The sequence below is a fragment of the Haemaphysalis longicornis genome, unplaced genomic scaffold (assembly GCF_048455015.1).
Source record: "Haemaphysalis longicornis isolate Haplotype H1 unplaced genomic scaffold, Haemaphysalis longicornis Haplotype H1 scaffold_8, whole genome shotgun sequence".
NCBI classification, from domain to species: domain Eukaryota; kingdom Metazoa; phylum Arthropoda; class Arachnida; order Ixodida; family Ixodidae; genus Haemaphysalis; species Haemaphysalis longicornis.
Genome location: NW_027526445.1, coordinates 120371207 through 120392924, shown reverse-complemented (window position 1 = coordinate 120392924; position 21718 = coordinate 120371207). Strand labels below are relative to the sequence as shown.

The 21718-nt window shown below is 46.1% G+C and overlaps 1 protein-coding gene across 1 annotated transcript; it reads right to left on the bottom strand.

Annotated features, from left to right (window-relative positions):
* Positions 1–250: 250 nt before the first annotated feature.
* Positions 251–21462, bottom strand: L(2)k09848 (WD repeat domain 74 lethal (2) k09848). Its single transcript, XM_077680278.1, has 9 exons — positions 21364–21462; positions 21147–21253; positions 20487–20608; positions 20328–20391; positions 20078–20221; positions 19043–19144; positions 18790–18890; positions 6589–6787; positions 251–517 (listed from the first exon to the last, which is right to left on the bottom strand). The coding sequence occupies exons 1-9, from the start codon at positions 21416–21418 to the stop codon at positions 275–277; spliced, it is 1137 nt and encodes a 378-aa protein (XP_077536404.1). The 5' UTR covers positions 21419–21462; the 3' UTR covers positions 251–274.
* Positions 21463–21718: the final 256 nt, after the last annotated feature.

Genomic DNA, 21718 nt, shown 5'->3' with positions numbered 1-21718 from the left:
TGCGCAACAATGTACGACTGTTGGCACCTTTGTGCCTTTACAAATTATAGCAATTTTGGTTTTCCTGTCACAGAAACAGGTCGCCCACATCACTGTTTGAAATTATTTTCATTTATGTAAAAGTTTATGGTGCCTACACTTCCGACATTGGAAGCCTAAAACACTGTTTTGCCTGCCTGTTTTTGGCACCTAAAACGCGTTTTCTTAATTCCGAACATCCGTTCTCTAATAATGATACGCAAGACACGTGTGCGCCACCTCTCAGCCTGTTCATCTAGCCATCCGCTTTATTTGGCTTTCTCCTCCTCTTGCTTTTGGTAACGACTGGCGCACGGCTCCTCTTGACCACGGCTTTCTTGACCGCTGCGGCGTCTGCTGTGTCCTCCACTTCCTCCATGCCTTCCCAGATTTCTTCCTCCACCTTGGCCTCCTCCTCGCCCTTGTCCTCCTCCTCCTCCTCCTCAACCGCAAAGTCTGTCCGCATCAGCAGGCAGTTGAGCCTCGACTTCAGGTACAACTGCCGGAAAAGAAGAGGGAAGGAAAGAACAGTGCTTCACTTGACGGTCCCTTAAGCCAAATCACTGCCATGTTTCAACCATACCTCGGCTTAAAGCTGATGTTACACCCCCGCTACATGAGCGTTCGAAAGGACTTTTCAAGTCAAATGACCTTCGAAATTTCCAATGCCATTTCAACTGAAAGGAGTTCCACCGATTTAAGTGGCAATTCTCAATGGCAATTGAAAGCTCCCATGTTCACCCGGCGTTTCGATGTTGCCACTGCTGCCCATTATCATTCTCGTAAAATACCCGCCGCGGTGGCTCAGTGGCTAAGGCGTTGCGCTGCTGAGCACAAGGTCGCGGGTTCGATTCCCGGCCGCGGCGGCCGCTTTTCTTATGGGGGCGACAAGCAGAAACGCCCGTGTGTTTGAGATTTCGGCGCACGTTAAAGATCCCCAGGTGGTCAAAATTAATCCGCAGCCCTCCACTATGGCGCGCCTCATCGCCTTCGTTGCGTCGGCGCGTTAAACCCTACAATCAATCAACTTGATAAAAAATATTTCTAATTTTAGAGTTAAACTGGACCAGAAAAACGCCACTGTGAGTGATAAAATTGATTACAACCTACAAATACACACACAAAATGTGCACAAAATAAACATGGCAATATGGCTTGCGTAGGCTGTTTTTTTTTTTTCCTCACCAGTGTAGAGACAAAGTTACCTTCTAATCATAAAATGAGCAATACAGTTGAACCTCGATATAACGAACCTCGATTTAACGAAATTCACGATATAATAAATTTTTTCAAGTTTTCTATCAAAATTTTGCTAAATGCATGTATTTTTATCTTGATTTTACAAAGTAATTTCGTGCAGCGATTCCGATTTAACGAAGTCACGACAAGAAAGGAAGAATGAAATTCCGGTCGAGGCACGTTTTATTTTGCCTCTCAAAGCCTACATTGAAAACATTCAGTACTCGCATTAACTCCTAAACAGCTAAAATGAAAGAAAAGCGGTGAAATCTGCGGTTGACAACAATTTAAAGCGATGAAAGAAGCTGCTCAAACCGCTAGTAGTCATAGACGGTTGAATAGTGCGGCCACCATTCTGACGTCTCCATCGTTGCCTACGCGAGCGCCCTCTATGCTTAGCCTGCCGAAGCCTACTTCAAGCTTTTTTTCTACGCGTCGTTCCTCACGGTGCTGCTGCACTAAGTTGTGCTCGCTGATAACCACATTAATATTTTGTTCGTGCATCATTAGGTGAGTCTTCTAAGCAGCGTGAGCACTCCAAGGGAAAGAAAAGTGTTCTGAACAAGAGCCTGAGGAAGTGTCGGTGAAACCGCCGGTAGACCGACGGCCACCGAAGTGATGGATGCAATCGACGTTCTGCGGAGGCACGCAGTCGCACACGAATGTGTAAGAGCAAGCCTTGTTAGCGCTGTCAGCACACGAGGTCAAGAAATGGTAAGCGCTGCTGACGGGCTTCTTCACTACGGCTTAAACATCGAGTGCTGGTGGCAATAAATTGCTCTCTTTGAACGTGGTCGTCTTCGTTTCACCCGTGTTCATTAGACTGCTGCGGTGCGGAGAAATCGGTTTCTTTAGTGCTCAGCGGGCATACAAGTAATTGCTTAATCAAATTTTGCCGGAAGATACTTAATGTAAGCTTTCCGCTTAAAGGCCAACTGCACTCAAAATTTCGACTGCGCGAAATCACTGTTCTTGCATAGTATGACTAAAAATACCGCGGTGTACGAAGTAGGGCGCCTAAAATGTGCGTAATTACGCCGCAAGCGACCAGCAAAAATCGAAGATTTTGAAAACGAAACTGGGCAAAACGCGGCCATTACGAGCAGGCGGAAGTGATGTATCAGCCGTCGGCGCGAGCGGTCAGACTGCCTGGCCTGACGGCGCGAGCTGTGCGGACCGGCCGACGCGGCCGGCTCGGCCAGCCAGGAGGAGAGTGTGAGCGCGCGCGTGCGAGGCGTGCGGAAAAGCGAGCGCTTGTCCTGCAAGCACGACACTATTCATGCGCTCCGAGAGCAGCACACCGCGTAGGCATGATGTCGCGACGACACTCGAAAAGGAGAGAACCGCACAGTGAACGAAGCCTCTTCGGAGCCATGAAAGCCAGGCGTACCGGCGGTGCGAAATGCGAGTTTCCCGGTTTCTCCCGCTACGAGGCAGGCCGATCGGCCTGGATGGCTGGCATGTCACTTCCGCTAAATGGCTGTTTGCGCGACACGCCGGCAGGTGCTTTGTCGTCTGCAAGGGCGTTGTTTTGAGTGCCTGAAACTGAATAACCATGCATTGCACAGAGCTACCGGTCGCGTCGCAGTAGTTCTCATGGTACCTACTACACATTTCGAAGGCATTTAGCCAGGGTGAAATTTGAGTGCAGTTGGCCTTTAAGCGGGAGCACGTAAGCACTGCTACACACAGTCCGTCCGCGTGTACTCCGCTCAAATCACAATCATGGCTATCTCTAGTGTCGTGGTTGCATCCCGCGCCCATACCCATACTGCAGAGTTTTGTACACGAAAAAAGTCTAGAAAGTTTCATACAGTCAAACCTCGATATATCGAACACGGGTATATCGAATTATTGCCTGTATCGAACACTTTCTATATCACGCGGAAAATAACATGCATTTTTAATTTTTTATTTCGAACTGGGGCGGACATGAAATGGGTATATCGAACTCCGCCACCCCAGACTGCCCAGACCGCTCGCGCTCTGTTGACAGGCGGCGAGCTATCCCGCAGTACCCTCGAGGATAGCGGTGGCGCGATGGGCGTTCCCGACTGCTGCGCATCGGTTGCTTGCACCCAAGCAGAATTGGATGGTGCAAAAGAAGACTGCGAGCTTGAAGAAACCTGGGGCCAGCTGGAGCGCTTTGTTGGGGCTGAGCTACGAAGCGTGTGCATTGACACGGCCGCTGGATGAAAGGCGCTCTCATCCAGCGGCCGTGGCATTGATGACTTTGTCGGCGGTCACGACAGCACCGGAACGACAGCAGAGTTGACGGATGTGGAAATCCTAGCGGAGGTTACTACTGAGCGCACAAACGAAGACGCTGCCGAGGTTGTACCCGCAAGCGCTGATAGTGCCCTGCTCCCGACTTCTACCGAGGCTTCAGCGGTTTTGGCCCTACCGCACCGCTACTGCAGCGCTATAGAAGGCACCGGCCTGTCACTTGTGGAACATTTGGACTACGTTGAGGAAGTCGTGTATAACACGCCAGGCTACGCTGCTGTAGTAATTTAAGCCAAAAGAATAAATACTTTGCAGCACCAAGTGAGTATTTACGGCAAAATTCGTTCATTTATTGATTTGTACCAGTTTATGACGCGTTTTTTACGTCATTTTATATATCGAATTATGGTTATATCGAACTATTTCTCGGGCACCGCGCTGTTCGATATATCGAGGTTTCACTGTAGCACCCTTCCGCTGTTGGCCCGCCGCACCCCTCAATGCCGCGCCTAAGCCTACCACTGAACGGACGAAAAAAGGTGTAACTTCGAACCAGCACCTCGCCGGGGTGAAGTTCACAGGGCATAGAAGCGGGTTCAATTGTCTAACAGCGGCGCTTAGTATTGACTGAAATGAACAAAATAAAAAGTGGAAACCTAGTCTGCTATCACATTTAATGAGGCATTGCGGAAAAAGCACCGGTTTCACGATGACACATGAACTACCGTCGGCTATCTGAATTACATAGCCTAAGTGTTGAAACTCTCAATTCACACAATTTTCGCGGCCAGTTTTAGTACAAATTTCACTTTAAGTGGAGAGGTAACTACATAGCAGTTGTTTCTGGGTGATGGGCAAGGCTTTGAAACCTCAATAACTGGTTAAATAAACTGTAAAATCAAAACCTCGATTTTACGAAATTCTCAATTTAACGAAATTTCCGCCCGCAAGTACGACTTCGTTATATCGAGGTTTAACTGTATAAAACAAAAACAAGTGGAGAAATTGTTAAGAGCACGCTCTTTAAAAACAATTTTCCTCGTAAATATTAATTCTGGCGAATGCGGCGTGCAGAAACTGCACTGGAAAGTACGAACATAACACGTTTCAAAGGCCTCTCAGAACCTCAAAGGTAACTGGCGGTGCCCCTTGACTAAAACCGCATTTCAACCTAATGCCTTTGAAAAAACATCCTGGAGCAGCTCGAAGGGCTTTGAAATGCCCATGTAGCAGACACGTTGAACCATTGCCAAAGTGCGTAGAGGGCCCTCTCTACGAATACGTCCCCACTGTGTAGGAATGATGGACACAAATGCGAAGGTACTGCTTATGCAAAATTAAGCTCAAATCAACTTCTTGACAGTTATTGTGCAATCAGTAGCTCTGCGCTTCATGGTCCTACAAATATTTACGTGACCCTTGAAATATCCCACTCCTTTAAGAAACATAAAGGGTTAACAGTGCACAAACACGACGACACACAAGGAAGAGAAGACAGGACAAGCGCTGATCCATCCTCGTGAATTTAAGAAACAGCTCGCACATTTGTAGCATTGGTCCTGTGTGAACACAAAAGCAGCATAAAACCACAATATAGGTAGCCGAGTAAGTAGAATGCTAAGAATTTATGCAGCCACTACGGCTAACCAACAATATTGTCCGGAAAAAAAAAAAAAAAAAGCAAATTCACGTTTGTGCAGTGTAAACGAAGACCTGCTGATGCAGTGAGCTGCAGATCATGAATAATCCAATCAAATTGGGTTTTGATGTGGCGAAGCTCCACCTGGACCATAGTGATGCGCCATAGGTGCATCATAGTGATGGGCTACAAACTGATTTAGACCACCGGGGGGTCTGCAGCATGCACCTAAGTCTTGTGCAGAGCTGTGGATCATTTTATGACACATTTGGTGCAACGTTGGGCGTGTGTGGCCAGGAACCTGTTTTCCAAAACACCACAGCAGGGTTCGTACAGGCTTCAAAAGCAAAAATTCAAGGGTTTTCAAGGACTTTCAAGGACCACAAGACACATTTTCAAGGTCCCCATCTAATGTTTTATCTGGGATTATTTATAACTTTTCCAACACAATGCAAAAGTTTTTTTATTGCACAATATCTAAGCACATTAGTGCACATTTTGATAGGTGCTAACGGGTTCGTAAATGCTCCCCCAGCTTCATTTTTTTTATTTCATGGCTGGTATTTAGAGTTTTTTTTTCTTTGTGTTTTCCTGAGACTGTTTAATTTCAAAACTTAGTTCATGCTGCGTGCATCTCCTGCTTTGTCAGCAAGAATATCAGCTGAAATTAAATCGAGCAAGTGTTGCTTCAAGGCAGGATGAACTATGTACACGTCCACCATTTTCACGTAAAAGCAAAGTTTGAAGCGTATGAGGAACAGCAAACACGCAATGAGCAAGTGTCCATAGACTAGATGGAAGATGCAAGATAGAAAACAGAAGCTGGCTTTCACTGGATTGTATCGTGATGCAGATTGGATTGACAAGTGCCTGCTGCTAATGTTGCCTCGTAATAATGAAAATCTACCAAACTTGTAATTTCACGCAATACGCTGAAACTTGATTGTTACAATGTTTTTTTACATTTGTTAACACCTAAAATCAACGACAAACACTTTAAATTCTTGTGAAAAGACAGGGCCATTGATTCTCTCCGGAAAAATCAAGGGTTTTCAAGGACCATTTAAAAATTCCAGGACTTTCCAGGCCTTGAAATTGACACTTCTAAATTCAAGGGTTTTCAAGGTTTTCAAGGACCTGTGCGAACCCTGCACAGCAACAAGAGAAATAAATGTAGTCGCACCACATGGGGCGACGCACAAATTACTGGATTGGCTGTGGCTTTGTGTGCACTGCACAAAAAGGAATTTGCTTTTCCTAAGACGGCACCCCTGCTTGGCCGAAGTGTTTTCTAGACCAGAAATATATCAAGTGTGTAGGACCTGAATGAGGACATAATAGGTGCTTTCACTGACAATCTCCTTGCAAGTGCATCGGTTCTACCGGCGCCAGTCTTTTCGTGTGTTGGTTGTGTGTGTTGGTCCAACCACCCATCCACCATCCTGTCCATCCTTCCCACCACCCACCTTGGTCTGCAGCAGGCGGGTGTTCAGGTCGTGCACCCGGAGGAACCGGTCCAGGCCACAGCTGGCCACCAGGGGCAGGGTCGGGTGGCAGCAGACGGCCCGGATGCTGCCGGCCACCCCCTTGAACACGTGCACTGTGCCCTTGCGGCGCACGTCCACCAGGGCCACCCGCCCACGGCTGTTGCCCACCACCACCTGCCTGCACACCCCGCACAAGGGGAGGACGGGGGGAGAGAAAGTGGTTAGTTCACGACTCGTTCGTGCAAACAGTGACTGCAGTGGCCAGCACACTTGGCAGCACACAGGGTGTTACATCGATAAACACCCGCCTTTAAAAAGCTTTCCTGAGCAAACCACTCCTCCATTCTCCCTCAAACTTTACATGAGGGCCGCATTTTGTAGTCTATTTTGTTTGACGCTGAGAACAAGGACGACACTGACCCACTTATTTAGAAAACAAATAAAAACTACTTCCACCTATGGGAAACCTGGGGGCCATCTTGGCGATCTGACCACAGTTGTAGTGTGGCGCCACCTCGGGCATCCAGAACAAAACACGCAATGCTGGTTCATGGCAGGTTCGTGAACGGATGAGTGTTTCCATTAGGAAAAAATTTTCACAGATGGGCATTCACCGATGTAACACCCTGTGCAAACAAAGAATGGAGGCTGGTTTCTAGTGCAGAAGGTGATAGGAGCACAAACAAAAGAAGCAGCTGCTCTCGTTCTTTTGCGTGGTGTTGGCTGTGCATGATGTTGGTTGAAGCGAAGGGTCGAACAACAGACCAGCTGTGCTGGAACTGCTGGGTGAATGGCCTCACCTCATAGTGGCTGTGCTTACCACGGAGGTAGCCTGCATTCAATTGGAGACTAGCCTGTGCCCAAAATTTGAATGTGCACCTGAAACACGCACAGATGACGTGCTGCAAGGCTTTTCCTTGATTGAACACGAGGCTGAACAATTTAGCTCTTCCACATCGCCGTGTGCGGTTCATGAAAAGGCACACAAAGTTCGAGGGCAGTGTGGTTCTAGTTTGGGGTGACAGTTTTCCTTTACACACATGCTGTGGCAGGCTTCGCAACCCTTCGTAACACACTTACTGGTTGGAGACAACCATGCAAAAAAAATTGAGCTCAAAAGTTTTACCGCACGATTCGTTCAAACATGCACACACACTTATACGGTTCATTCACGGGGTCTGAGAACTTTCAAGACTACATTTTATGTGTGTGAGTGTGTTTAAGCCTTTTGAGGTGCCCTCTGCCCCTTCTGGCAGTATTCTGTGCGAGCACGGAGGTACTGATGAACACTGAAAAGTAGAAATTGATGCAACAGTGGATTACTTGGGCTGCTTTGATTAACAGCCCCAGTTAGACTCGTGTGGTGGGTAGTCCAAGCGCTCTTCTCGCTGTAGGATTACATGTGCAAAACAAACACCAGATCTTGTCGCAAGCAGACTGCAGTGAATCCAAGACTGACAATCAAAGAGCTCTACTATACACAGTAAAGCAACTTTAAAGCATGGATGCTTGCATGCTATTTCACTGAGGGTTCCATTTAGGCAGGGAAAGCAAAGCACAAGATTATGTGCAGTATCCGCCACATTGTGGCAAACCTTGCAGGGCTGGCAGAACATGGAGGCTACCAACTGAACAGCAAGAACATCGCTGCACTTCTGGGCATATTTCTCTGAACATATGATCAACCCATGCACAAATCTAAGAATCTTGGGACCAACGAATAAACCGAGCCCATAAAATGCACTACCGCCGGGGCAGGGTAGCAGCCATAGCACTGGAGTCCCAAGTGGACTGGTCAGACCTTAAAAAGTTGGACACAGGAGACTTGTTAGGAACAAAAATGGACAGTTAAAATCTTGTCACCTCAAATATGTGTGTGTGTGTGTGTGTGTGTGTGTGTGTGTGTGTGTGTGTGTGTGTGTGTGTGTGTGTGTGTGTGTGTGTGAGAGAGAGAGAGAGAGAGAGAGAGAGAGAGAGAGAGAGAGAGAGAGAGAGAGAGAGAGAGAGAGAGAGAGAGAGAGAGAGAGAGAGAGAGAGAGAGAGAGTGAGAGAAACGTTTATTGTAGCTTTCTAAAATGCAATCAGAGTGCAAGGCCTGCATAAAGATATCAACAGCGAGGCTTGTGTTTCACAATAGTTTGTGCAAAGCGCCGCTCACACAGGCCTGAATACAGGCTAGCACTAATTTCAGTGTGCTTCTTTTAAACACAGAGAATGAAATGCCCCCCTTCCCTTCCCCGCTTTCTTCTTGGATGTTTTTTTTTTTAGCTGTTCTACATGGTGCGAATTTGTTCCTTTTGCCGTTTTGCAGCGCAATAGTCATTTTGCCATGCAAGGGTGCAACAGGAGCGAATTTGCAGGTGAATTGCACCATGTAAAATGGGCTTTAATAATGTTTGTTGAAAAAGTTTGCCAGAATTCCATGTAGATGGTCAGTGTGACTGTTCAAAGTGCTCCACCATAACCCGTGGTCGTGTTACCTATCTTTAAGAACATGCACGTGAGCGAGTCATCTTTGCTCAGCCACGCATGAACCTGTAGTTGCCGGCTTCCTTCGAGGAATGGGAACTCTTCCTGCAGTGCAATGAGCCAGCAGAGCAGTGCAGTCGGAAAGAGGAAAAACCTCTGGCCCTATCACTCCTGTCAAAATGTGCACGCAAACTTGCACTACCAAGCCCTGCTTGGGTGGTGCTGACAATGGACCCCCGCAGAACCATATCTATGATTTTCATTAAGACCGCACTGCCCAAGAACCACAACCAATCACCTTTCCAGCAAAAGATACTCTAACCGACACCTTAGTAATTAAGGTGACGGTTCCACGCCTGTTGAGCCCTTCAGCCACAGGCATCCTGTTGGCATTGACGGCAGCAGCAGTCAACCTTTTCAACGCTCTATTTAACGTGGCAGATGCCATCGCCACACTTGACCATGCGAATGTCTGCCTGGAAGGTCCTGACAATGAAAAGCATGAGACAATGAACTGTACGTTGATGCTGGCGGCTCAAGACAGCACCAAGTGCCTTAATTGCTACAGGGTGTAACTGCACGGCCTGCAGGCGATTAGGAAACCCGATAAGGGTCAACGCCGCAAAGAAGAGAAGCTGAGGCAAGGTGACGTGCACGCGTATTTGTGGCGCTCCATTTACAACGAAGGCTCGTGTGGATTTGATAAGGAAAGCACGTATTTGATAAGGAAACCTTCGCTTGTCATGCAGAAAACCTGTCCCACATGTTCACACTGTTCTCTTCCTGTATGAAAGAAAACCACGTTCGAATTTTGTGTATTTGAAACTATGTATCGCCCCTCCTGCAAAAATCCCAAATGGAATTGGCAGTACGTTAAAATAAATAAAATAAATATTGCTTCCTTAAAGTCCGGGGCTAGGCTCTTCAAGAAGAACAAGGGGGGACTGACGGTGGACTCTGTGGCCAAGTTGCATGGCACAAATAGGTTAACAGAACAAGGTGGTTAGCAAGTCTTTCTCGTACCTGATGCAAAATTTTTTAACAGCAAAGCTGTTTAGACACTCATAATTTTTCGTATCCAGTTTTTTAAAAATACCATGAAAATGCTGAGCACTCTCACGTGTGTGCGTGCCTCACTATGACCGCCCAGCGTCCCCTGCACACGTTCATCAAGTTAAGCATACAGACTTAGGAAGACTGACCAAAAAAAAAAACCTTTACCGTACACCATAATGGTGGTAACACTTGATCGAAATGAGAAAGACTCCAGTGTTCACCATAATCGTGGCGCAAGACTTGCTTGGAACGAGAAAAAGACATCATAGCGTACACCCCTCCAAGGTGATGTCCAATGATTATCACTTCCAAAAAAATTAAGGAAGCTCACACTGACAGCAACAATGATGGAGTAGAGGTCGTTGCAGCAGCGAAGAAGAAGCAAATCAGCTGCAATCGTGGAACTAAACCGTCATGATGGTCCTGAAGGTTGCGTACCGCTTCGCTACCTTCAAGTCTTACGCATTAGTGCGAGCCTGCTGCATTTTTTTCACCCCACTGCTGCCTGTTTGCTTGTAACCCACTGTGCAATGCACTTCAGAGGGTCAGGCATAAGAATACAAAAGACTCTGAAACACAGATGGTTGAGAACAGACACCGAATTTGCCGAGCTCTCTATTCTGGCTGCATTATGTAGCCGCTTGTTTCACCATTTGGAGGGGCTCTAGAGCCACTGCTTAAAGGGAAGGTGAAGCGGTTTTAGAATTAAAAGAAAAGTTGACTAGCAGCAAGTACACATTGAATAGTTCCCGTGTACGAAATATTTTCGCAATACATGCAATAGAAGCGGCGCAATGAGCAAACAAAAGTGGCCCGATGCCCCGCCCCCATCTCGCCGCGCGATGCCGGAAGACCGAAGAGCGCGGGCGAAAACCGGCTGAAAAACGTCATACCTTGACTTCCGGCCAGATCGGCCGCTTCGGCCATGCTCTTTTCGCCGTGTTTCCTTGTGAATGATACTTGTTGTTGTGGTTGATAGCACTCATTTGTACAATTTTCGTGTTCAAAAAGTATGCACGAACGCCAAACGAGGCATACGTTATCATGCCGTATTCTTAATCAGAATAATGCCACGCCGGGATGCTTGATAACACACGGAAGCGACAGCCGAGGTGGCTGTGCTTGATGACGGAGAATATACTACACTACGTTAAATACTTTGTAAACCGCTCCAATGCGTTTTTTTTTTTTTATGCGACGGACGTGAATGTTCACATTAGATTCTAGATTTAGGAAGGATGGGGAATACTGCTGTACTTTGGCCGGGGATGTTTCATTCCATTCCAGAAACCAAGTCACACTTGTTCAGGAAATACTTGTTTCGTTAAACGCGTCGGTTTTCTTTCCCTGTGGGTTCAGGACAGTGTTCAAAAAACAATTTTTTGGCGAAACTAAAACAAGGGGCCAATCCTGATAGAAGTTCTCTCCTGGCTAAGAGGTAAACAGTAGTCCTACAAAGTAAAAGAACCAAGACAACCAGATTACTTATTTTTCAAGTATACATGTCACGATAAGGTGATGTTTGTCTGGAATTTAAAAAAAAAAAAAAAAAAACACCACTCCGAATTACCACCGTGCCATAATTTGTGTTGACTGCGGGGGCCAAATTTTTTGCCCAAGATTCTGTGTGGCTGCATATTATAACTTGGCAAGCACTTGTTGCCACTGAACCTCAAGTGTGCTCCAGTGATAGTCGGTGATATATATAATGATGATACTAAAAAATTAGGACCGAAGAGTAAATATACGGCCTCTGTCCGACTAGCGCGGTAAATGCTTAAATCTAAAATGCTGAAACAGGCCAACGATTCATTATCGCAAACGTTTGGTGATTGTTACCTAAAGTAACGTAACTACAACGTAACTGCCTTGTCCGACTGGTCTGTTAATTATAACGAGGTGGCCGTAATATTGCAGCAGAATGCGCAACGCACAAGCGAAAATCAAGCCCTACTACAGCCAATAATGCTGAGCAGGCACCAGTATGCTGCAGTATTTTCAGAATAAATGCATGTGAAGCAGTAAGACGCCACTCATCGAAGTGCAGCTAGCAATCGCGGAGGCGCCGTAGCGCCGCTGCCGAAATGGCGCGCGTGTGTGAGTCTGTGTACGGGGATGAGTAACGGGGCTGGGGTGGGCGACAACGAACAAAGGAAATGCGGAAGCAGAGTCTGCTTGTTGGTTTATGCGTGTACCAGCAAGATGTGTCTCGCATATACGTTTACAGCGCATGAACGCTATTTTTTCGCGCAGTGCACGTACGTGCTTTTCGCTGGTAGATTGTTTATAAAACGCCCATTAATCTTCGGCATAAATGGTTTTGTGTACAATAAGAAACAGTTAAGGCAGTACCTAATATTAACATAAGGTATAGATTCCCCCTATGCTGGTTGCCTAATTCAAAAATATTTTGATGGAACCCACTAGTCGAAGTCACAGTCACTGCTTTGGGGTTCTCTGTCGTGTAAAGCAAATTTAAGCTCCAAGATAATTGAACCAACAGCACCGGAAATATATAAAACAAACTTCCAGTCATGTGCGAAAATTAAACTGCAAGCTAAATTGCCGCAAAGGCAATCGTGCGATCGTTCGCAATGCTTCCGACAACCCGCGCGGCCGAAGGGTGTCCTCCTTTGACGTCATGACGGGCGCAACCAATCAGGGGCGTCAAAAGACGAAAAGCGCGCGTCTTTCAAACGCGGCCGCGCTTTTTGCAAGATAAATGCCACTTGGACTCATGTACGATAAATTTCAATGTGATATTCGGAATCAGCGCACAAGAAACTATATAACTGTTAATCTAACTCAATTTTTTTGGAAAGCGCTTCAGCTTCCCTTTAATCCTGAAATTGGGCACATTTCTTGGGGTCTCTCCACAATTTGCTGCAACGACGTAACATCGGTTGTTCAAAATGTGGTCCCCTGTTTCACAATTTGGCGGGCTCTAGAGCCATTGGTATATCCTGAAGGGAAGACATTAGGCCCATTCCTTGGGGCTTCTTTACAGTTTGCTGCAACAACATAATGTTGGTTCAAAATGTGGTTTCACACTATATCTCAGTAAAAGTTTTGACGCTAACCTTATTTTTCTTTAGAGGTTATGTTAGACCCTGTACTTGTTCCTGCCCAATTCACGCAGCGTACAGAAGGTCTCAGTCCATCAAATCTCATCCTGCTCACTTCCAAATGAGTCACTGCAGCTAGTCAAACCAGGAAAGTGGCACTTTCTTTCATGTTCCTGGGAGTCAGCGAACGAAAACTGTTCAAGAATTGCCTACACAATCCTTGAATGTTAAACTTCAGGGGAAGCACTTGTGAGGTGCCAACAGGTCTCTTCAATGACCCTCTAATTAAGAAAGTGTTGCCTTATCGTGAACACGGTTCAGGAAGAAAAAAATAGAAATACAGGATGGGGTCATTCTGGCCAGTGCTACTTTGCCTTCATCCACGTTCATTAAGTTCCCCGTTGTTTCTCCGAGGTTCATCATAGGCTAAAACTAGTTTCTTGCACACACCAAATATATGTTTTCTTGTGGATTGTGGCCTTGATGAAAAGATCTTTTCCACGTTCGAAGAGAAACTGAAGGAAGAGATTAGATTAAAATGAGACAGGAATGACCGTACTCGATGAGATGTGATTCGGGAAGAAGCTGATGCACAGATTTGACGGCAACTTGCGCCGAGTTGACATAGGGGCCAAATTACCACGTTTTAATATTCTGTACACTCGACAAAAAGTTGTGCGCAGCATTGAACTTTTCCCCCCAAAAATGGCAAAGAAACACTGCCTCAAAGAAGACTGCTGCCCTCAATGAGAAAAAGATAGTTGCAACTGCCAAGCAGGAGTGTGTGGAACATTCTTAGCACAATAAGCCTTGAGGACCTCCCAAACGCTTTTCAACATCCTACAGACTCTTCAAACTAGTATCTGCGTCTTTTTCGGACGAATGTTTTGGAAACCAAGTTGTGCGCCTAAGATAATTAAAAAGGGAACGGCAATCGAGCACTAAAAACATCTAAGGCCCACGTGCTAAAAGTACATCAGATATTGAACACGCTTATGTTTACACTTGCAAATGTAGAACAACAAAAAATGTAAACAAAGCTGGCAAGTTCAAAGCGCAGTTGTTTCCCAGTTGTGGCCGCTCAATTGTGTAGAATAAAAAAAGAAGCGTCCACTCTCCTCAAAGACAGCGAAGCCACTTGGCATTTAATGGCATTTCCTAACGACCTATCTGATTCTCTCGACCTGCGCTCTCCAGCAGGAAGCGCCTCAAAGGAAAGCTCCGACCTTACAAGCACTGACATCTGGCTCAACAAAGAGACCAAACAACAAGCTGGCCTTCCTAGACAAAGAGCAGGTTTGAATGATGCCATGCGACCCCAACTTTCGCCAAACAACTTTGCGAGCAGCTCCCCAGGAAGTGAATCTTAAAGCGCACTCTAATGAAAATAAATCTGCCTTTCAGGAAAAATCAGGCGAACAGACCACGAAAATGGTCATCTTTAAAATGTCCAACTTAATTCCCTTGTGTTTGCCAGATTCTGCATTCTTCAAGCCTCCTATGTACATAAACGGCTCAATGGTTGGTGGTCAAAAGACCACTACAGGACTTGACCACTGGTCAAGCAATTGCTGAAACATATGCACGCATTCGTGACTCATACGAACCAGCAGAAGGGAGACAGAGGCATAACTTAGCTTCGTACAATGCAGACACTGAGAAAAAAATTTCACCATCCCTTCTGAACTAAAGTTGAGAGAAGGGCAAAAGCTTTCTCACATCAAAGCTGCGTCGAAAGTGCATCAAAACCTTCGCTAAAAGTGCGTCCAATTGATCAGCAAGCCTTCAAAGACCCAAATCGCAAACAAAGAACAAATCCAAGCAACGTTTTTTTTCTCAATAAGTAAACGCATGTATGAACGATCTAAACGTATACCGATACCTGGTTTATGAGATAGGGGTTTACCATCACACTACTTCTTCATGAACGATGTGTGTATTGCGTTATCTAGAACCGTTCCTTTTTAGCGATTTTTAACTAACCGTTTTGACACAACTGAAAACCAGTTTTACGCACGCGCCATGTGTCCACAGGTCTTATCAGAGATCATCAGTTGCGCAACCTGTCTACAGAGAAATGCATTAGTTTTTTGACAGGGCGCCATCGGTCTCGCTAAGAAAGCTTTCGCTTTAAAAACACCACGGAGCTGAAATAGGAGGGGTGGGGCTGTATACTATGTCACCAGCTTCCCCTGTACTGGGGTTTAGAATGCCTGCGAGCCTACTTTTACCATGGAGCACAATGCATCTACCGAGGCAGCCGGTGTTGGTCCAGACACCAATTTTTCCAAGTGCTGAAGCAAAAGAGCAGGCCAATTCTTTGATGAAAATGTTAACTGCTCGACATTGCGTGATGTACAGCACCCAAGACACACACGTACACACACAGCCATGTTTCTATGAACTGGACCCCCCAAAATAAACTTTCAATTTCACAGCTATACTCGCGTACAACTTAAAGGGCGAAAAAAAAACAGCACTTGACCCATTGCGGTCTGTTGTCGGGCCCCGCCAGAAAACGCAACACGGCCGTAGCGGTCCGCTGTCAAGGTTAAACTTCGCGTTTTTTTTTTTCACTGCAATGCGCCCACATTCTTTGTATACATGGTGCGCCATCCCTTGAGGGAAAAGTGAACTGTGTTTGTTGAAGTTTTTTCTTTTTGCACTAGGGTGCAGCACAATGTTCAGCACGGGCCTCCTGGATCCCAGAGCGTTTTCACATGCAGCCTGTTCGATAAGAAGCACGGCCACTTCCTCATCGCGTGCGTTATACGGTGGTGCACTTTGCAAATGCGATGATGATGTCAGTGAGGAAGCGAACTGCGTGTCTCCATCAGTTCGTGATGACAGTGATTCGACAGAGGCGAGTGACAAAGACCACGATGGCGGTGGAGACAGCACCGGGTGGATCATTACTCTGTGAGCTACGCATTTTGTTGAAAGACAATAAAATGGTGGCGAAAGCTTTTTTTTTTCCCTGGCATCGAGAGGTTTTCATTGTCAATAGCTTTATTTGGAAGCGCACAAAGCCGCAGAATCATGGCGAGAAAGAGCAGCAACACCTGCAGTGCTGCCGCAACCTCATCCAACAACTGGTGGGTGACCTGGGGGCTCCAGCAAGTAGCAGGGCCCGTCTGCCATATGGAGTGCGATGAAAGGCTAGATAGGACGAGTCATTTGACCTACAAGCTTCCAGGTCGAAGCAGCAAGGACTGTGCTAATTGTAGCGACAGAAAAACAAAAGGAGGCAGGAGGGAAACTATGTTGTTCTCCAAAGCCTGCAGTAAAACCCCTGGCCTGCACCCAGAAGAATGCGCCGAGCGGTTTTTCCACACGCTGCTCAAATATCGGTAAAGAGGTCGCAAGCAGAGTGCAAGAGAATAAATAAATATCCTGTGTTTGCACAGTTGGCCTTTTTCTTTGCGGTGCCAGAAACTGGCAAAATAGTTGCGGGCCAGAACGGCCGGAAAGTTGGTAAAAGTTGAGGACGGCGAAGGGTTAGTGCGAATACTTTAAATATGTTGCGAGTCATTTCCCTTCTTTTTTTGGACTTAATCTCGTTATAAATTACTGCAGCAACAAAAAAGAAACTAGGTGAGAGAAAGTAGACAATGCCACGCATTAACTGCAATCCCTTTTCAAAACACCCACACGCAATGACATCTGGGCTCATCACCGCTTTGGTGGAGTGATGCACTACATGAGCCACTGCCTTTCTTTACTTGTAGCCCAGTATAACAGGTTTCTGTTATGTCAGCAGATGGACAAGGCGGCATTTTAACATGTTTACACTTTTCAACTTGTGCAAGTACATTTTTTGTACATTTTTTAACTTGTACATATTCACACAGCACACTGCTGTTATTACACCAGTCATCCATACACCGGTGTTCCTACTCGTAAAAGGTGAACAGTGATCAAGGCACACCATGTCGGAAATTTGAATGCAGGGTGCTCAAGGTGCACTATTGAGAAAATGGCTCCCAAAATTTTCAGAGCAGTTAGTGCAAGAGCGGTATTCCATGTGCTGTCCTTGCTTCGAGATGACCCTTTCGGGCTGCTGCCTTTTGATACGGCGAACATGGGACACGTTGTAGGCTCAGTAGAGGTCCTTTTATGCACGCGTTTAGACGATTGGGACAACGAGTTCTGTGCCCACTGCACCACAAAACCCACAGCTGGCCTATATTGTACTTGAAAAAGGCCTAACGCTCAGCCGCTTTATCGTATGACCACCTGTACACCTGAATGCAACCATTTGAAGAGGCCACAGCATTTCTGTTTTGTCTGCACATGCCCGTGTGCCAAACAGTTCAGAAAAACTGGATCTGGCACGCTCCTGGATCAGATAGGAAAGTCCACACGATGCTTTCTTTACGGTAAAGCTTCATAAAGATTTTCATTATACTGTTACTACCAGCATTTATTTATCGCCCAGTTTTTGGGCCTGTTGGTATTTGTCTAATCACCTTTCTGCAATAAAGCGGTAATCTGACCGACCTTCAAACCGAATTGGGGGAAGTGAAGCGAGTTCAGCTTGTCAGCACAAATCGTCATTTACCAAACAACCGACACCACCAACAAACAACCTGGATACCACAAGCACCACACGGACAGTCATCAAAGCTGGCTTCGGCCCAATTTTTTCATGAAGGGGCTCAGGATATCTACAGAAGTGAATAAGTTCTTGCACCATACCCCATCTCGAAGAATTAGTGCGAGCCTATGCCTCGACCTTGCCGGACGGTCAGTCACTGTTCACCTTGCAGTGGAAAGAGTGTAGTTATACGCGTAATCGGTATTTTGTGAAAGCCCAGGTTTGAAGAGTTATTGCTGGTGTCTTTCTGGTGGGACCAAGGCAATGTCTGCATGGCAAAAGTCGCTTCAAAATTAACAAGAGCTAAGGCACAGTTTATCTGTATAGACAGCGCCTTATAGCAAATGAAGCATCCCGCACAACATGCAATAGACATGAGCCTGGTCCATAGCTACAATAATGGTTTCTCTCCATCAACATTTAACACTTCCATTTTCAAAATTTTTGGTGTGCCTCTAATTATACTCCATAACGTGCATCTACCTTGACAAAACAACATTCGCACAACAATTTTCAGTTTCGATGGGTATTAAACGGAGCCATCAATACAACGTACAACTTTGCTGCGCTCTGAAGATTTGGTAGTTCACAACTGATCAGAGTTTTGTTCCATTAGAAACAATGTTCCCATTATAGATGAATTTCCACGCAAAACAATACACTTAGAACTCCCCACTTTATGGCCCACCGACAACATGCCTAGCAGAGTACACAAAACATGGGCCGTCAACATGCTAATGAATGCTGCAATTTTTTTTAATAGCGCCTGAAAATCTGTACAGGATAGACTGGGATATCAATCATCAGGTGCCAGAAATGTCTCGAAGGGCACCCCCTATCTTTACCTTTCCAAAATACCGAACTTAAATAAATACAGTTCGCATCAAACTTGATACACTTGTTATTCCACATTGGCTATTTTTAGACTGAGGCAAGGTTGCACATTACCTCTGGTCTTTTCCCCCCAGGGAAAAGCAAACAAGCTTAGCTTACTCTGGTCTTGGCGTCAGGGACAGGCAAGTCAGGGGGTACTCGTCGAACTCGAAGTCCACCACAGGCCGCCGTTGATTGCAGCTTGGGTCATAAATGCGGACCTTTGAGACGCGGCATAAAGTAAAAGAGACAATAAATACCCCTTGTCAGCCAAAGTATAACCAAAGATCCATGCACTTCGTAGAAATCCACAACGTGATGGTCGCAATAAAAAATCCACTGAAAGAGGTTAATAAATTACTTCGGTGCTCACCTGATGATGACCGGTGATGGCAATCACTTTTTCAGAGTCGGCCATGAAGTCCATGTCCGTCACCCAGACTGGAACCCTCAGGTCGAGGAAATCGTTCCTGACCTGTTTGGGGATCAAAAGCCACGTCAGGTTGTTCATGACGCCAGGCTGCCCATCCATGGTATAAGGGGGCCGTGAGGACAAAATACGTCGGTTTTATTCGAAAGATTTCGTGTTTTATAGTGCTCCTAGTGCATGTCCAGCAGCAAATGATGCTGCATTCACTGAGAAATTAATCAATTTAGGTTAAAATTTTGATTCTCCCGCCAAATCGTGCATTTTGGGGACGTCAGCAATGAAGTCCAAGCACGCGTACACAAACGAACTTGCACTGTGCGATTCGACTGCAGCGCTGCTTGCCGTCACTCTTCCCAGATGGTGCTATCATACTCATGCACGACCCGCTGTCTGCCGTTGTTTTGTTTTATGACCGTATTTGCACCTGGCTTGTATTTGTTACTGCAGAAAATAACCGTTTCGTGAATCATGGAATATTTTCGACAAACAGGGTCATGTAAGACAACGCCGCTTATGCCAATCGGCCAGTGCGTGTAAGACAACTTGAAAGCGGTGGACACCTGTGCAGCTAAAACAAGCACAGTGTGCGCAGTACCAACAGCAGCACGCATCGGTACTTCTATGTCTACATTTGCTTTCATAACTTTCACTGTTTATACCCCCATTCTTACTGCTATAAAAAGAATGCGCCCTCAATTTAAGCGCAAATAGCTCATTCGGCAAGCTTATCAGCTCTGCCTAATTTGTGTTTGCTTTTGTCGGCCTCTGTCAATTGCAGAGCTGGCTGGTATGACATCATAGGTTCTGTTGCGGGAAATGAGCTAGTTTATCGCATGGCCATTCCATCTTTTTCTAATTTATAGTTTAGTTGAGCGAAGTTTACGTTGAAAGTGGGGTCAGTACGACTCTATCAAGGCAATCTTTTGAATGAACCAAACGTGTTTTGTATTCATGGGCCCTTTAAGTCCCCGCACTCACATTTTTTGCCTGGAACACTGGCTTCTCCAGGTTTTCCAGATCCCAGAGCTTGAGGTCGTTCTCTTTGCCTCCCGTCGCAACCAGACCAGCTTTCCGTGTGTGCTGCCGCATCCGAAACACGTCGACGCCAACCTCTGTTTCTGCCTGCAAGCACAGTAATAACAAATGCAACAAAAAGAAGCCTTCATTCAGCAAACACGAGGGTAACCCAAAATTGATTCGACAAAACTCATTAACCACCCATACGCACCTGACTGCTTCCATCCTGGGCCCAAACCTTCAGCAGGCCAGAGCTCACACAGGTGACGAGATTTCTGGAAACAAAGGCGATAAAAACCGACAATTACCGTTAGAACAACAGGTTAAGCACTGAAGACTACGGGTCTTCACTCAGGAAGCTACTACTCACGAGTTAACAACGCCTATGCCTTTGATGGGACCTTCTCCTCCCCTCACGTCGACGACGTCTTTGCAGAGGCCGCTGTTTGAGCAGTACGTCTTGACGGTTTGAGAGCGCAGGCCAGCATAAATCTGAGAAAGAGGAACGTGGAGCTATTTACGCTGACACCCGTTGTGAAGTTTCACACATTCGTTCTCGCTACCCCTTCCCCAAACCTCCTGCCTTTTGGAGAAAGAAGATTAATATGGTAAACAAATGATAACTAGATCTTAGAACGGGATGCTGCAAGTGGGCTGGTTGATGCATGTTAAAAATGTGGAAAACAGCGCGTGTGTGTGTGTTCCACTCTACGTCTCGTTTATTCGCGCTGTTTTCCACGTTGATAGCTACACCCGTAACAAAATAGCGGCAGGAATTACTTACTACGTAGTTGCTTATTAGTAAGAAGCGGCCCGTACACGTCTGTACGAAAAATTACGGCCAGTAATCAGTAAATGTAACCATTAATTCATCGTGTCCTTTTATTCCGTCCCTACGGAAACAGATGAAAATTTGGAGCCGCAACTTTCGGTTGACCAGCACAGAGTTGCGACGTGCTCCGAAAGTGACACCACTCGGATTTTCAGGGGAAGATTTAGTAACGCACAAGTAAGCACTGTGGAAACTTGCCTCCGATTCCGAGTCGTCTTTCCAACGCAGACAGGTGATTTCGGCGCTCTTGTCGACTTCGTGCAGGCTGTTCAAATTCGCGAAGACCTTCTTTTCAGTGTTGATACCTGAAACACGTCGACAATGTAACAGTGCCACTTCGCCGAGCCACCAACCGTTTCCATCTAAGTGAAAGATAGAGCGGCGAAAACTGACTAAAATTTTACACGCCACAAACCTTTTAAAAGTCCTGTCTCAGCTCCAACAAACACATGGTACCTGGAGGCCGCCATGTTGAACAGAGCATCCGTGCGCCACCTGGGGATTTGTTTGCAGCTGCTTCATTAGATGCGTCCTTCGGGCGAAAAATACAATTTTTTTTTTTTTTTCATTTCGATCCCCCAACAATCACCTTCAATTTCGGTGTAAATGGCGCTCAATAATGAAGACACAGAGGGGGAAAAAAAAACATTGCGAGTGAGGCTTTGTGTCGTGTTCATTGCGCTGAATTTGGTCAAAATTGCGCAGCTAGAGAATTTCTATTGATATTTGTCGTTTCGGGCAGCTTCGTTTTTGTTGCGAGAGCTAAGCGG